This window comes from Trachypithecus francoisi, unplaced genomic scaffold, assembly GCF_009764315.1.
Source record: "Trachypithecus francoisi isolate TF-2019V2 unplaced genomic scaffold, Tfra_2.0 Contig00269, whole genome shotgun sequence".
NCBI classification, from domain to species: Eukaryota; Metazoa; Chordata; class Mammalia; order Primates; family Cercopithecidae; genus Trachypithecus; species Trachypithecus francoisi.
In genome coordinates, this window is record NW_022680535.1 from 27607 (window position 1) to 45271 (window position 17665).

Sequence of the window (17665 nt, forward strand, 5' to 3'; positions counted from 1 at the left end):
TTGAATAAATCTATTCCTATTAAGTAATCATTTTGATGCTACTGTAAGTGAAACTTTTCTAAATTTTCTTCTTGTATAGTTTGTTAGTGTACAGAAGCACACATTTGTGTTTGTTGATTTTGTATCCTGCGACTATACTAAATTTGTTTATTGGGTGTTAATTTTTTTAGTTCTAACAGTTTTTGGTAAAGTTTCTAGGGTTTCTAAATATAAGATCATATCCTCTGCAAATAGTAATAATTTTACTTTTTTCTTTTTAATTTGGATAACTTTTATTTATTTTTCTTGGTTAATTTCTCTGACTAGATTTCTATTACTATGTATTCAACACTTTATTATTAAATTATTAGTCAAGAAGTGATGAGAGTGAGCCTCTTTGTCTCGTACCAAATCCTAAAAGAAAATGTATTTTCTTAATGATTATGATGTTAGCTGTGGGCTTTACATATATGGTCTTTATTGTATTGAAGTAAGTTCCTTCTATACCAAATTGTTGAGAGGTTTTGTCGTAAAAGGGGGTGGAATTTCGTCAAAATTTTTTTGGCATCTATTGAGATGTGATTTTTAAATCCTTCATTTTGCTAATGTGATATAACTCATTTATTGATCTGTATACATTGAACCATCCTTGCATCTCAGGAATAAATTCCCTTTGTTTATGGTGTATGATTGATTATTTTTATAAACTGTTGAATTATGCTTGCTGATATTTTGTTAGTTTTTTTCCATTCATATTTATTTACAAAACTATTTACCTGTAGTTTTATTTTCTAGGGTGTCATGGTCTGGCTTCAGAATCAGGTCTTTCTGATGATGTGAGAGGAGTTTGGAAGTGTTTCCACTTTTATTTTTTGTAAGAGATTAAGATGTATTGGTATTGATTCTTCTTTAATGTTTGGTAGAATTCACTTTTAGGGCCATCTGGTCCTGGTTTTTCTTGTTGTTGTTGAGAGTTTTTTGAGTACTAATTTAATCTAATTTGTTTTTGTTCTGTTTAGGCTTCTCTTTTTATTCAGTCTTGGTAGGTTGTATGTTTGTAGAAATTTACACATTTCTTGTAGGTTGTCCAAAATGTTTGCATGTAGTTGTTCATAATATTTCCTTCTGATCATTTTTATTTCTGTGGCATCAGTTGTAATGTTTCTTTTTCCATTTCCAATTGATTTATTTGATTCTTTCATCTTTTTTGCTAAGGATTTAGTAATATCTTTTCAAAAAGCAATTCTTCATTTTGTTGCTTTGCTTTTGTCTTTTTAATCTCTATATCACTTGTTTCTGCTCTATTGTGTTTTATTTACTTAAATTTCTGAGATACATGTGCGGAACATGCAGGCGTATTACATAGGTATACATGTGCCATGGTGGTTTGCTGCACCTATCAACCCATCATCTAGGCTTTAAGCCCCACATGCATTAGATATTTGTCCTAATGTTCTCCCTCCCCTTGCCCCTACCTCCTAATAGACCCCGGTGTGTGAAGTTCCCCGCAGCTGTGTCCATCGGTTGTCATTTTTCAACTCCCATATATGAGTGATAACATGCAGTGTTTGGTTTTCTGTTCCTGTGTTAGTTTGCTGAGAATGATGGCTTCCAGCTTCATCCATGTCCCTGCAAAGGACACAAACTCATCCTTTTTTATGCCTGCATGGTATTCCATGGTATATATGTACCACATTTTCTTTATCCAGTCTATCAGTGATGGGCATTTGGGTTGATTCCAAGTCTTTGCTATTGTGAACAGTGCAACAATAAATATAAATGTGCATGTGTTTTTAGGGTAGAATGATTTATAATCCTTTAGGTATATACCCAGTAATGGGATTGCTGGTTCAAATCGTATTTCTGGTTCCAGACCCTTGAGGAATCACCACACTGTATCCACAACTGTCAAACTAATTTACACTCCCACGAACAGTGTAAAAATGTTCCTGTTTCTCCACATTATCACTAATATTTGTTTTTTCCTGAATTCTTAATGATCACCATTCTGACTGGCATGAGATGTTATCTCATTGTGGTTTTGATTTGCATTTCTCTAATGACCAGTAATGATGGCGGTTTTTCATATGTTAGTTGGCAGCATAAAGGTCTTCTTTTGATAAGTGTCTGTTCATATTCTTTGTCCACTTTTTGATAGGGCTGTTTTCTCTTGTAAATTTGTTTAAGTTCCTTGTACATTCTGCATATTAGACCTTTGTCAGATGGGTAGATTGCAAAAATGTTCTGCCATTCTGTAGGTTGCCTGCTCACTCTGATGATAGTTTCGTTTTTCTCTTTTCTTTTTCTTTTCTTTTCTTTTTTTTTTTTTTTTGAGCATGACGGAAAAAAATCCATTTATTGGGAAAATAATTTTGGCAATATAAGCATAATTAAACTAAATCTAATATTTTCTGTGATCTTTTTTTTTTAAATTATACTTTGAGTTCTAGGGTACATGTGCACAACATGCAGGTTTGTTACATATGTATACATGTGCCATGTTGGTGTGCTGCACCCACCAACTCGTCAGCACCCATCAACTCATCATTTACATCAGGTATAACTCCCAATGCCATCCTTCCCCCTCACCTCTCCCCACAATAGGCTCCGGTATGTGATGTTCCCCTTCCCGTGTCCAAGTGATCTCATTGTTCAATTCCCACCTATGAGTGAGAACATCCGGTGTTTGGTTTTCTGTTCTTGCGATAGTTTGCTGAGAATGATGGTTTCCAGCTGCATCCATGTCCCTACAAAGGACACAAACTCATCCTTTTTTATGACTTCATAGTATTCCATGGTGTATATGTGCCACATTTTCTTAATCCAATCTGTCACTGATGGACATTTGGGTTGATTCCAAGTCTGTGCTATTGTGAATAGTGCCGCAATAAACATACATGTGCATGTGTCTTTATAACAGTATGATTTATAATCCTGTGGGTATATACACAGTAATGGGATGGCTGGGTCATATGGTATTTCTAGTTCTAGATCCTTGAGGAATCGTCATACTGTTTTCCATAATGGTTGAACTAGTTTACAATCCCAACAACGGTGTAAGTCTCTAATCCATCTTGAATTAATCTTCATATAAGGAGTAAGGAAAGGATCCAGTTTCAGCTTTCTACTTATGGCTAGCCAATTTTCCCAGCACCATTTCTTAAATAGGGAATCCTTTCCCCATTTCTTCTTTCTCTCGGGTTTGTCAACGATCAGATGGCTGTAGATGTGTGGTATTATTTCTGAGGCCTCTGTTCTATTCCATTGGTCTATATCTCTGTTTTGGTACCAGTACCATGCTGTTTTCGTTACTGTAGCCTTGTAGTATAGTTTGAAGTCAGGTAGCATGACGCCTCCAGCTTTGTCCTTTTGACTTAGGATCGTCTTGGCAATGTGGGCTCTTTTTTGGTTCCATATGAACTTTAGATCAGTTTTTTCCAATTCTGTGAAGAAACTCATTGGTAGCTTGATGGGGATGGCATTGAATCTATAAATAACCTTGGGCAGTATGGCCATTTTCCTGATATTGATTCTTCCTATCCATGAGCATGGTATGTTCTTCCATTTTTTTGTGTCCTCTTTTATTTCACTGAGCAGTGGTTTGTAGTTCTCCTTGAAGAGGTCCTTCACATCCCTTGTAAGTTGGATTCCTAGGAATTTTATTCTCTTTGAAGCAATTGTGAATGGAAGTTCATTCCTGATTTGGCTCTCTGCTTGTCTGTTACTGGTGTATAAGAATGCTTGTGATTTTTGCACATTAATTTTGTGTCCTGAGACTTTGCTGAAGCTGCTTATCAGCTTAAGGAGATTCTGGGCTGAGACAATGGGGTTTTCTAAATATACCATCATGTCATCTGCAAACAGGGACAATTTGACTTCTTCTTTTCCTAACTGGATACCCTGGATTTCTTTCTCTTGCCTGATTTCCCTAGCCAGAACTTCCAACACTATGTTGAAGGGGAGTGGTGAGAGGGGGCATCCTTGTCTTGGGCCAGTTTTCAAAGGGAATTTTTCCAGTTTTTGCCCATTCAGTATGATATTAGCTGTGGGTTTGTCATAAATAGCTCTTATTATTTTGAGGTACGTTCCCTCAATACCGAATTTATTGAGCGTTTTTAGCATGAAGGGCTGTTGAATTTTGTCAAAAGCCTTTTCTGCATCTATTGAGATAATCATGTGGTTCTTGTCTTTGGTTCTGTTTATATGCTGGATTACGTTTATTGATTTGCGAATGTTGAACCAGCCTTGCATCCCAGGGATGAAGCCCACTTGATCATGGTGGATAAGCTTTTTGATGTGCTGCTGAATCCGGTTTGCCAGTATTTTATTGAGAATTTTTGCATTGATGTTCATCAGGGATATTGGTCTAAAATTCTCTTTTTTTGTTGTGTCTCTGCCAGGCTTTGGTATCAGGATGATGTTGGCCTCATAAAATGAGTTAGGGAGGATTCCCTCTTTTTCTATAGATTGGAATAGTTTCAGAAGGAATGGTACCAGCTCCTCCTTGTACCTCTGGTAGAATTCGGCTGTGAATCCATCTGGTCCTGGACTTGTTTTGGTTGGTAGGCTATTAATAATTTTGAGCCTATGTATGTCTCTGCATGTGAGATGGGTCTCCTGAATACAGCAGACTGATGGGTCTTGACTCTTTATCCAGTTGCCAGTCTGTGTCTTTTCATTGGAGCATTTAGTCCATTTACATTTAAGGTTAATATTGTTATGTGTGAACTTGATCCTGCCATTATGATATTAACTGGTTATTTTGCTCGTTAGTTGATGCAGTTTCTTCCTAGCCTCGATGGTCTTTACATTTTGGCATGTTTTTGCAATGGCTGGTACGGTTGTTCCTTTCCATGTTTAGGGCTTCCTTCAGGGTCTCTTGTAAGGCAGGCCTGGTGGTGACACAATCTCTAAGCATTTGCTTATCTGTAAAGGATTTTATTTCTCCTTCACTGATGAAACTTAGTTTGGCTGGATATGAAATTCTGGGTTGAAAATTATTTTCTTTAAGAACGTTGAATATTGGCCCCTACTCTCTTCTGGCTTGGAGAGTTTCTGCTGAGAGATCTGCTGTTAGTCTGATGGGCTTCCCTTTGTGGGTAACCCGACCTTTCTCTCTGGCTGCCCTTAAGATTTTTTCCTTCATTTCAACTTTGGTGAATCTGGCAATTATGTGTCTTGGAGTTGCTCTTCTGGAGGAGTATCTTTGTGGCGTTCTCTGTACTTCCTGAATTTGAATGTTGGCCTGCCCTACTAGGTTGGGGAAGTTCTCCTGGATGATATCCTGAAGAGTGTTTTCCAACTTGGTTCCATTTTCCCCCTCACTTTCAGGCACCCCAATCAGACGTAGATTTGGTCTTTTTACATCATCCCGTACTTCTTGCAGGCTTCGTTCATTTCTTTCTCTTCTTTTTTCTTTTGGTTTCTCTTCTCGCTTCATTTCATTCATTTGATCCTCAATCGCTGATAGTCTTTCTTCCAGTTGATTGAGTCGGTTACTGAAGCTTGTGCATTTGTCATGTATTTCTCGTGTCATGGTTTTCATCTCTGTCATTTCGTTTATGACCTTCTCTGCATTAATTAGTCTAGCTGTCAATTCTTCCACTCTTTTTTCAAGATTTTTAGTTTCTTTGCGTTGGGTACGTAATTCCTCCTTTAGCTCTGAGAGGTTTGATGGACTGAAGCCTTCTTCTCTCATCTTGTCAAAGTCATTCTCTCACCAGCTTTGATCCATTGGTGGCGATGGGCTGTGCTCCTTTGTAGGGGGAGATGCACTCTTATTTTTTGAATTTCCAGCTTTTCTGCCCTGCTTTTTCCCCATCTTTGTGGTTTTATCTGTCTCTGGTCTTTGATGATGGTGACGTACTGATGGGGTTTTGGTATAAGTGTCCTTCCTGTTTGATAGTTTTCCTTCTGATAGTCAGGACCCTCAGCTATAGGTCTGTTGGAGATTGCTTGAGGTCCACTCCAGACCCTGTTTGCCTGGGTATCAGCAGCAGAGGTTGCAGAAGATAGAATATTGCTGAACAACGAGTGTACCTGTCTGATTCTTACTTTGGAAACTTCCTCTCGTGGGTGTACTCCACCCTGTGAGGTGTGGGGTGCCAGACTGCCCCTAGCGGGGGATGTCTCCCAGTTAGGCTACTCAGGGGTCAGGGACCCACTTGAGCAGGCAGTCTGTCCGTTCTCAAAAATATGGAACGCTTCACGAATTTGCGTGTCATACTTGCACAGGGGCCATGCTAATCTTCTCTGTATCGTTCCAATTTTAGTATATGTGCTGCTGAAGCGAGCACTGTTTTTCTTCTTGTTCTCTAGTTTTTTGGTTGTGGATGTTAGGTTGTTAACTTGAGATTTTTCTAACTTTTTGCTCTGTGCATGTAGTGCTATAAATTTCCCTTTTACCACTGCCATTGCTGTGTCCCAGAGATTCTGGTATGTTATATTTATTCTCTTTAATTTCTTTATTAGTCTCTTCTCATGCTGCTAATAAAGACGTACCTGAGACTGGGTAATTTATAAAGAAAAGAGGTTTATTGACTCACAGTTTCACATGGCTGGGAATGCTTCACAATCATGACAGAAGGCAAATTAGGATCAAAGTTACATCTTACGTGGCATCAGGCAAGAGGGAACATGTGCAGGGGAACTTCCCTTTATAAAAGCATCAGATCACATAAGACTTATTCACTATCATGAGAACATCATGGGAGAGACCCACCCTCATGATTCAATTACCTCCCACCAGGTACCTCCCACAACATGGGGGAATTATGAGAACAATAATTTGAGATTTGGGTGGGGACATGGCCAAACCAGTCTCAAAGAACTTCTTCTTTTTTTTTTTTTTTTGAATTGTGAAGCAGTTTATCAAATGTTTTTTAAGAGAATTTACACAAGAATGTTTTGACCCCACCAAAAATAATGTGCCTAAGCTTTAAACAAAATTCACATTTTATTTAGATTGAAATAAACTATACAAAATTGATTTTCTTCACCAAAAATAACAGCAATATTTTCCATATTTTTCTACATAAACCGCAACTCTTATTTTTGTAGGTTTTCCAGGTTTTGCTTATAAATCAAGATGAGGCAGTAGATAAGAGTCATGGAAAAAGACAGAAAAAACCAGACAAATCAATTGTCAGTATCCATGGCCTCTGATTCTGTCTCAACCATGAAACAGAAGTGTTCAACATATACCTGCTAAAAAACTTAGGAAGATGTAGGCTCTAGAAAGGAATGTAAACAGCAACAATGAGATGTGGAACAACAGCAGGCCTTTCCATTCAAATTTTGTCATTTGTTCCTTTAAGTTCGAGAAAGACAAAATCTACACTGAAATCCTTGTTTGGCGAGCTCGCAAGCTTTTCTCCAGTAATTTCTTGTAACGGTCCAGTATAGATTTTTAGCACACTTAAAACTCCTATTAGTCAAAGATCAATTGTGGGCTTCTCTATACCATTTTATAAAATGTATTCCTTCCTCCCACATCTCTCCAAAATATATTTCTTCAAAGAATTCATAGCACCCAACAAGTGGAGATCCACAGTGATAATAAATGTTGTCTAAAATGACTTAACTAAAACAATTCTAGAGTGCCGTCAACAAAGATCACGCAGAAGGAAACATGGCACTTTCAATTTTCTCTTCTGGAAGGACAGGTAGGTCTTCAAAGCATGAGAGTTCAAAAACAGGGGCCATTTAAACAGGTAGATTACTAATGGCTAATGTATTCAATGGAGTCCTATAGGCAAAGATATTTAGTGATTAAGCGGCCTACATACACCTTACGGCTTTTCTTCCAAATATCAAATATAAGAAAGCCTGTTTTTAAAAGTCCCTTAGGTATTTTCCACAGTTTCAGAATTATCTGTAGGAAGCTCTGACTTACTTGTATAGAGTTTAATATATGTGTCCACCATTAAATCCAGGTCATGTTTTATATCAAAACTTATGTTAAGCAAAGCCAAGTTACTTGACCTTTGGTCTGTCAAAGTGTTCCTCAAATATGCTTTAAGATGCTTTCGTCCATTTTCATACTGCTCATTCTCAACCTTCATCACAGGAAGAATACACAGGACCTTCAGCAACGCATACACATTAGGAAAAACTTGATGTCAGGCAGGTGGAGGGCTTCATAGATGGTGGATGGAAGTTCTATATCTTTCCCCCTGTGTTTCCATTTGATTCTACAACAATGAGGCTCGGCTGAGAGCGTGTCAGTATTGGGTAAGTCACTTCTACCCATGTCAGCATGGTGTTCCTCCGACGTATTGAATTTGAGTTGTCCCATGACTGAGGGTACCAGAGACAAGCATTTAAGAGCTTTGAGGTGCTGTTCTGAGAATATACCTTTAAGTTCCTGAATAATGTGCTCCACTGTTGGGACACTTAGGGTTTCTTTATAGTAACTCTCAGAGGTTAGCTGAGATTCCAAGTTACCCTGATGAGCTCTGCAGAATTTCCCAGGGAGTTTCATTTCAATATCAAGTTTGGTTGCCAAATTTGTGGCTTCCTCAAACCAAAATTCATGATAAACTTCAATATTTTCCATCACTTCATTGAGTGAATGCAGTACTGCAGTCAAGCTACCAGCTGCAAAGAAGACATCAGAAGTTTGCCCCTGGAGATTTTTCCCAAAGGCTCTTGTAAAAGATAGGACATTTTTAAGAGCAACAATAGTAACAATGAAATCAACATCTGTTACTGCACTGCAGAGTACAAATGCTCGGCCAGCTATACAGTTATTCCATCTAATATTTGTGTCACTATTTATACCATCTAAACATAAAACAAGTGCAGGAGTTCCACTAAAATTTTGAAAGCATCATGCTTGCCTGTCCACTGAGAATGGCAGATTTCCTTCAGTTCTTTACCCCTTTCTTTACTGTTCTGAAAAAGAACAGAAATTACATTGTCAAGTTTTAAAAGCAGTTGTGGTGATCGATGGAAAAAAGAACAATCTTCCTCAATTATTCCTAACGCAACAGATACTCCCATAACAGGTACTGATTTTGCCAACCACGTATTTAAGGCACAGGAAGAGCAGAGTGTGTAGATAGCTTGGGGATATTTCTCTAAAAGTCTAGAAGCAACAACTTTCATTTTGGAAGAAAATCCACTAGACACAATGTAAGCCTGGCCACGACAATACTCCATATTTAATCCCCACTTCTCAGTTATCATAGTGTGAAATTTCACAGCCAAAATTTCTGCATCAGCTTCATAAGGCAGGAAGCCTATAATTCCTCTCTTAGGTTATGAGATTCATCAACAAACCTAACCAACATAGGTAGGTGCTCTTCCCCTGCTATGTCCACTACATCATCAGTGATAATGGAAAAGAAGTGTGAGTCTCTCACTTCCCTGAGAGTTTCTTCTCGAATACAGCTCTCACAGATCTCTAGCATCTGCCTCTGCTGTGTTTTCGAACAAAACAACGTGTTAACTGCTGTTGGCTCAAACGGCTTTCTCAGAACCTCTTCACCAGAATTTATCCTACACTCTAGCAGTGCCTGAAAGTTATCTGAAGTAAAGAGACCTGCTGGGATTTCATCAACCTCATGTCCATCCAGAGGTATGTTTTGCTTTCCCATCAGAATCAATATTTCGAATAGAGATTTTAGGTATTCTTTGTTTTCCTTCTCTTCAAGGGTTAGAGGTAAAATGTCCTCATCTTGCTCTTCACCCTCTTCTTCACTGGGGTTCTGAGCATTGCTATTGTTGGTTTCTTTATGTTTTTGTTCCTGCTCAGAAGTTTCATCAATTTTTTTCTGTTTCAGTGTCCTGACTTCGTCTCTACTCAGTTCTTTTATTCGTTTTCTGTGTCTACTATGTGGGTTGTTCAAATGACTGGTAAGATCAAATATTGTTGGTATTGCATTATCTCAAAGAACTGTCCTATAAGGACTAGTTCTACAGATCATAGAGGTCTCAAAATGTTTGGCACATAATCGATAATGTTTATTTAGCTGATCAGGTGTTTTATCTTCTAAGTCTGCTCTCCTACAGTTCTCCACCCACTTCTGGCATCTGGCCGGGTCCCGCGTGAACCTGAAGAAGGCCAAGTCGGACTGCGTGCTCTTCCACGTGCAGTTGGGGGCAGCACAGAAGTTTGGCATCGTAGCCTGCCAGCCGGCCGGCCCAGCCCTCCCCTCCCCGCCTCCTCAGGGCAGTCCACCCGCCCATGGGGGCCAAGGAGGGGAGCCAGGCCGGCCGGCTGGCTCGGCAGGCTCAAAGAACTTCTTAATTTTTGTCTTCATTTCTTTATTTACCCCAAAGTCATTCAGGAACAGGTTATTTAATTTCCATGTAATTGTATGGTTTTGAGTGAATTTCTTAGTCTTGATTTTGTGGTCTGAGAGACTGTTCTCATTTCCGTTCTTTTGCATTTGCTGATGAGTGTTTTACTTCCAATTCTGTGATCACTTTTAAAGTATGTTTCATATGGCCATGAGAAAAAAATGTATATTCTGTCATTTTGCAGTGGAGAGTTCTGTAGATGTCTATCACGTCCATTTGATCCAGTGCAGAGTTCAGCTCCTGAATAGCTTTGTCAATTTTCTGTCTTGGTGATACGTTTAATATTGTCAGAGTGGTATTAAAATTTCCCACTATTATTGCATGGGAGTCGAAGTCTCTTTGAAGGTCCTAAGAACTTGCTTTGTGAATTTGGGTGCTCCTGTGTTGGGTGCATATACATTTATGATAGTTAGCTCTTCTTGTTGAATTGAACTCTTTACCATTATGAAATGCCCTTGTTTGTCTTTTCTGATCCTTTTTTATTTAAAATCTGTTTTGTCAGAATTTAGGATCACAACACCTGCTTTTTTCTGTTTTCCATTTGCTTGATATATTTTTCTCCGTTCCTTTATTTTGAGCATATGTGCATCATTGCGTGTGAGATGAGTCTCTTGAAGACAGCATGCAAATGGATCTTGATTCTTTATTCAGCTTTCCAGTCTGTGTCTTTTAATTGGGGCATTTAGCCCACTTACATTCAAGGTTAGTGTTTGCACATCACTTTTTTTTTTTTTTTTTTTTTTTTTTTGAGACAGAGTATTGCTCTATCGCCCTGTTTGGAGGGCAGTAGTGTGATCTCCGTTCACTACTGTCTCTGTCTCCCAGCTTCAAGTGATTCTCGTGCCTCAGCCTCCTGAGTAGCTGGGACCACAGGCGTTTGCCAACACACCCAGCTAAGTTTTGTACTTTTAGTAGAATGGGGTTTCACCATGTTGTCCAGGCTGGTCTCAAACTCCTGGCCTCAAGTGATCCACCTGCCTTGGCCTCCCAAAGTGCTGGGATTACAGGCATAAGCCACCATGCCCTAGTATTGATATTTGTAAATTTGATCCGGTCATTATGTTAGCTGGTTATTTTGCAGATTTGTTGATGTGGTTGCTTTATAGTGTCTCCAGTCTCTGTGCTTCACTGTGTTTTTGTAGTGGCTGATAATGGACTTTCTTTGCTATATTTAGGCCTTTGTAAGGCAGATCTAATGGTAATGAATTCCCTCAGCATTTGCTTGTCTGAAAAGGATTTAATTCTCCTTTGTTTGTGAAGCTTCTTTGGACTGAATAGAAAATTCTGGGTTGGAATTTCTTTTTTTTTAGGAATGTTGAATATTGGCCCTCAATCTGTTCTGGCTTTTAGAGTTTCTGCTTAGACGTCTGCTGTTAGTCTGATGAGTTTCCTTTTGTAGGTGACCTTGGTTTTTTCTGTAGCTGCCTTTAACATTTTTTCTTTAATTTCAACCTTGGAGAATCTGATAATTGTGCCTCATGAGTAATCTTGTGAAGTATCTTCTGTGGTTCTCCGCATTTCCTGAATTGGAATGTTGGCCTTTCTAGCTAGGCTGGGAAAGTTCTCATGCATGATGTCCTGAAATGGATTTTCCAAGTTGGATCCATTTCCCTAGTCTTTTTTTTTTTTTTTTTTTTTTTTTTGTTTTTTTTTTTTTTGAGACGGAGTCTCGCTCTGTCGCCCAGGCTGGAGTGCAGTGGCTGGATCTCAGCTCACTGCCAGCTCGGCCTCCTGGTTTACCCATTCTCCTGCCTCAGCCTCCCGAGTAGCTGGTACTACGGCGCCGCGCACCTCGCCCGCTAGTTTTTTTGTATTTTTTTAGTAGGATGGGGTTTCACCGTGTTCGCCAGGATGGTCTCGATCTCTCCTGACCTCGTGATCCGACCGTCTCGGCATCCCAAAGTTTCTGGGTCTACAAGGCTGAGCCACCGCGCCAGCCTTCCCATGTCTTTGGGGCACCACTGAGATCTGATTCTGTCTATTCCAAAAACCTGTATTTCTCATAGGTTTTCTTTAATTCCTTTTATTATTTTTTCTTTTTTTTTTTTGTTTTAATTTTTTTTTTTTTTTTTTTTTTTTATACTTAAGTTCTAGGGTACATGTGCATGACGTTTATATCATGTATAACTCCCCAATGCAATCCCTCCCTCCTCCCCCCTCCCCATGATAGGCCCCAGTGTGTGATGTTCCCCTTCCCGAGTCCAAGTGATCTCATTGTTCAGTTCCCACCTATGAGTGAGAACATGCGGTGTTTGGTTTTCTCTCTTGTGATAGTTTGCTAAGAATGATGGTTTCCAGCTGCATCCATGTCCCTACAAGGACCAAACTCATCCTTTTTGATGGCTGCATAGTATTCCATGGTGTATATGTGCCACATTTTCTTAATCCAGTCTGTCACAGATGGACATTTGGGTTGATTCCAAGTCTTTGCTATTGTGAATAGTGCCGCAATAAACATACGTGTGCATGTGTCTTTGTAGTAGAGTAATTTATAATCCTTTGGGTATATACCCAGTAGTGGGATGGCTGGGTCATATGGTACATCTAGTTCTAGATCCTTGAGGAATCGCCATACTGTTTTCCATAATGGTTGAACTAGTTTACAATCCCACCAACAGTGTAAAAGTGTTCCTATTTCTCCACATCCTCTCCAACACCTGTTGTTTCCTGACTTCTTAATGATTGCCATTCTAACTGGTGTGAGATGGTATCTCATTGTGGTTTTGATTTGCATTTCTCTGATGGCGAGTGATGATGAGCATTTTTTCATGTGTCTGTTGGCTGTATGATGTCTTCTTTTGAGAAATGTCTGTTCATATCCTTTCCCCACTTTTTGATGGGGTTTGTTTTTTCTTGTATATTTGTTTGAGTTCTTTGTAGATTCTGGATATTAGCCCTTTGTCAGATGAGTAGGTTGCAAAAATTTTCTCCCATTCTGTAGGTTGCCTGTTCACTCTGATGGTAGTTTCTTTTGCTGTGCAAAAGCTCTTTAGTTTAATTAGATCCCATTGTCAATTTTGGCTTTTGCTGCCGTTGCTTTTGGTGTTTTAGACATGAAGTCCTTGCCCATGCCTATGTCCTGAATGGTACTACCTAGATTTTCTTCTAGGGTTTTTATGGTATTAGGTCTAACATTTAAGTCTCTAATCCATCTTGAATTAATCTTCGTATAAGGGGTAAGGAAGGATCCAGTTTCAGCTTTCTACTTATGGCTAGCCAATTTTCCCAGCACCATTTATTAAATAGGAATCCTTTCCCCATTTCTTGTTTCTCTCAGGTTGTCAAAGATCAGATGGCTGTAGATGTGTGGTATTATTTCTGAGGACTCTGTTCTGTTCCATTGGTCTATATCTCTGTTGTGGTACCAGTACCATGCTGTTTTGGTTACTGTAGCCTTGTAGTATAGTTTGAAGTCAGGTAGCGTGACGCCTCCAGCTTTGTCCTTTTGACTTAGGATTGTCTTGGCAATGCGGGCTCTTTTTTGGTTCCATATGAACTTTAAAGCCGTTTTTTCCAATTCTGTGAAGAAAGTCATTGGTAGCTTGATGGGGATGGCATTGAATCTATAAATCACCTTGGGCAGTATGGCCATTTTCACGATATTGATTCTTCCTATCCATGAGCATGGTATGTTCTTCCATTTGTTTGTGTCCTCTTTGATTTCACTGAGCAGTGGTTTGTAGTTCTCCTTGAAGAGGTCCTTTACATCCTTGTAAGCTGGATTCCTAGGTATTTTATTCTCTTTGAAGCAATTGTGAATGGAAGTTCATTCCTGATTTGGCTCTCTGCTTGTCTGTTACTGGTGTATAAGAATGCTTGTGATTTTTGCACATTAATTTTGTATCCTGAGACTTTGCTGAAGTTGCTTATCAGCTTAAGGAGATTTTGGGCTGAGACAATGGGTTTTTCTAAATATACAATCATGTCATCTGCAAACAGGGACAATTTGACTTCTTCTTTTCCTAACTGGATACCCTTGATTTCTTTCTCTTGCCTGATTGCCCTAGCCAGAACTTCCAACACTATGTTGAATAGGAGTGGTGAGAGAGGGCATCCCTGTCTTGTGCCAGTTTTCAAAGGGAATTTTTCCAGTTTTTGCCCATTCAGTATGATATTAGCTGTGGGTTTGTCATAAATAGCTCTTATTATTTTGAGGTACGTTCCATCAATACCGAATTTATTGAGCGTTTTTAGCATAAGGGCTGTTGAATTTTGTCAAAAGCCTTTTCTGCATCTATTGAGATAATCATGTGGTTCTTGTCTTTGGTTCTGTTATATGCTGGATTACGTTTATTGATTTGCGAATGTTGAACCAGCCTTGCATCCCAGGGATGAAGCCCACTTGATCATGGTGGATAAGCTTTTTGATGTGCTGCTGAATCCGGTTTGCCAGTATTTTATTGAGAATTTTTGCATCGATGTTCATCAGGGATATTGGTCTAAAATTCTCTTTTTTTGTTGTGTCTCTGCCAGGCTTTGGTATCAGGATGATGTTGGCCTCATAAAAAGAGTTAGGGAGGATTCCCTCTTTTTCTATTGATTGAAATAGTTTCAGAAGGAATGGTACCAGCTCCTCCTTGTACCTCTGGTAGAATTCAGCTGTGAATCCATCTGGTCCTGGACTTTTTTTGGTGGGTAGGCTATTAATTGTTGCCTCAATTTCAGAGCCTGCTATTGGTCTATTCAGGGATTCAACTTCTTCCTGGTTTAGTCTTGGGAGAGTGTAAGTGTCCAGGAAATTATCCATTTCTTCTAGATTTTCTAGTTGATTTGCGTAGAGGCATTTATAGTATTCTCTGATGGTTGTTTGTATTTCTGTGGGGTCGGTGGTGATATCCCCTTATCATTTTTTATTGCGTCTATTTGATTCCTCTCTCTTTTCTTCTTTATTAGTCTTGCTAGCGGTCTGTCAATTTTGTTGATCTTTTCAAAAAACCAACTCCTGGATTCATTGATTTTTTGGAGGGTTTTTGTGTCTCTATCTCCTTCAGTTCTGCTCTGATCTTAGTTATTTCTTGCCTTCTGCTAGCTTTTGAATGTGTTTGCTCTTGCCTCTCTAGTTCTTTTAATTGTGATGTTAGAGTGTCAATTTTAGATCTCTCCTGCTTTCTCTTGTGGGCATTTAGTGCTATAAATTTCCCTCTACACACTGCTTTAAATGTGTCCCAGAGATTCTGGTATGTTGTATCTTTGTTCTCATTGGTTTCAAAGAACATCTTTATTTCTGCTTTCATTTCGTTATGTACCCAGTAGTCATTCAGGAGCAGGTTGTTCAGTTTCCATGTAGTTGAGCGGTTTTGATTGAGTTTCTTAGTCCTGAGTTCTAGTTTGATTGCACTGTGGTCTGAGAGACAGTTTGTTATAATTTCTGTTCTTTTACATTTGCTGAGGAGTGCTTTACTTCCAATTATGTGGTCAATTTTGGAATAAGTGCGATGTGGTGCTGAGAAGAATGTATATTCTGTTGATTTGGGGTGGAGAGTTCTATAGATGTCTATTAGGTCCGCTTGGTGCAGAGATGAGTTCAATTCCTGGATATCCTTGTTAACTTTCTGTCTCGTTGATCTGTCTAATGTTGACAGTGGAGTGTTGAAGTCTCCCATTATTATTGTATGGGAGTCTAAGTCTCTTTGTAGTCTCTAAGGACTTGCTTTATGAATCTGGGTGCTCCTGTATTGGGTGCATATATATTAGGAGAGTTAGCTCTTCCTGTTGAATTGATCCCTTTACCATTATGTAATGGCCTTCTTTGTCTCTTTTGATCTTTGATGGTTTAAAGTCTGTTTTATCAGAGACTAGGATTGCAACCCCTGCTTTTTTTTTGTTCTCCATTTGCTTGGTAGATCTTCCTCCATCCCTTTATTTTGAGCCTATGTATGTCTCTGCATGTGAGATGGGTCTCCTGAATACAGCAGACTGATGGGTCTTGACTCTTTATCCAGTTTGCCAGTCTGTGTCTTTTAATTGGAGCATTTAGTCCATTGACATTTAAGGTTAATATTGTTATGTGTGAACTTGATCCTGTCATTATGATATTAACTGGTTATTTTGCTCGTTAGTTGATGCAGTTTCTTCCTAGCCTCGATGGTCTTTACATTTTGGCATGTTTTTGCAATGGCTGGTACCGGTTGTTCCTTTCCATGTTTAGGGCTTCCTTCAGGGTCTCTTGTAAGGCAGGCCTGGTGGTGACAAAATCTCTAAGCATTTGCTTATCTGTAAAGGATTTTATTTCTCCTTCACTGATGAACTTAGTTTGGCTGGATATGAAATTCTGGTTGAAAATTCTTTTCTTTAAGAATGTTGAATATTGGCCCCCACTCTCTTCTGGCTTGTAGAGTTTCTGCCGAGAGGTCTGCTGTTAGTCTGATGGGCTTCCCTTTGTGGGTAACCCGACCTTTCTCTCTGGCTGCCCTTAAGATTTTTTCCTTCATTTCAACTTTGGTGAATCTGGCAATTATGTGTCTTGGAGTTGCTCTTCTGGAGGAGTATCTTTGTGGCGTTCTCTGTATTTCCTGAATTTGAATGTTGGCCTGCCCTACTAGGTTGGGGAAGTTCTCCTGGATGATATCCTGAAGAGTGTTTTCCAACTTGGTTCCATTTTCCCCCTCACTTTCAGGCACCCCAATCAGACGTAGATTTGGTCTTTTTACATAATCCCATACTTCTTGCAGGCTTTGTTCATTCTTTTTTTCTTCTTTTTTCTTTTGGTTTCTCTTCTCGCTTCATTTCATTCATTTGATCCTCAATCGCTGATACTCTTTCTTCCAGTTGATCGAGTCGGTTACTGAAGCTTGTGCATTTGTCACGTATTTCTCGTGTCATGGTTTTCATCTCTGTCATTTCGTTTATGATCTTCTCTGCATTAATTAGTCTAGCTGTCAATTCTTCCACTTTTTTTTCAAGATTTTTAGTTTCTTTGCGCTGGGTACGTAATTCCTCCTTTAGCTCTGAGAGGTTTGATGGACTGAAGCCTTCTTCTCTCATCTCGTCAAAGTCATTCTCTGACCAGCTTTGATCCGTTGCTGGCGATGGGCTGCGCTCCTTTGCAGGGGGAGATGCGCTCTTATTTTTTGAATTTCCAGCTTTTCTGCCCTGCTTCTTCCCCATCTTTGTGGTTTTATCTGTCTCTGGTCTTTGATGATGGTGACGTACTGATGGGGTTTTGGTATAGGTGTCCTTCCTGTTTGATAGTTTTCCGTCTGACAGTCAGAAGGACTGTCTGTTGGTCTGTTGGAGATTGCTTGAGGTCCACTCCAGACCCTGTTTGCCTGGGTATCAGCAGCAGAGGTTGCTGAAGATAGAATATTGCTGAACAGCGAGTGTACCTGTCTGATTCTTTCTTTGGAAGTTTCCTCTCAGGGGTGACGCCACCCTGTGAGGT

At 39.4% G+C, this 17665-nt stretch overlaps 1 protein-coding gene and 1 non-coding gene across 2 annotated transcripts; both read right to left on the bottom strand.

Annotated features, from left to right (window-relative positions):
- Positions 1-6168: 6168 nt before the first annotated feature.
- Positions 6169-6275, bottom strand: LOC117082990. Its single transcript, XR_004436890.1, has one exon. It is a non-coding gene; the product is annotated as a U6 spliceosomal RNA (small nuclear RNA).
- A 1500-nt stretch (positions 6276-7775) lies between these two features.
- LOC117082985 (52 kDa repressor of the inhibitor of the protein kinase-like) lies at positions 7776-10137 on the bottom strand. Its single transcript, XM_033210091.1, is given in 4 exon segments — positions 7776-8092; positions 8095-8784; positions 8787-9227; positions 9230-10137. Coding segments are annotated over 4 exon segments (2274 nt in total). The 5' UTR covers positions 10104-10137; the 3' UTR covers positions 7776-7823.
- Between the last annotated feature and the right edge of the window lie 7528 nt (positions 10138-17665).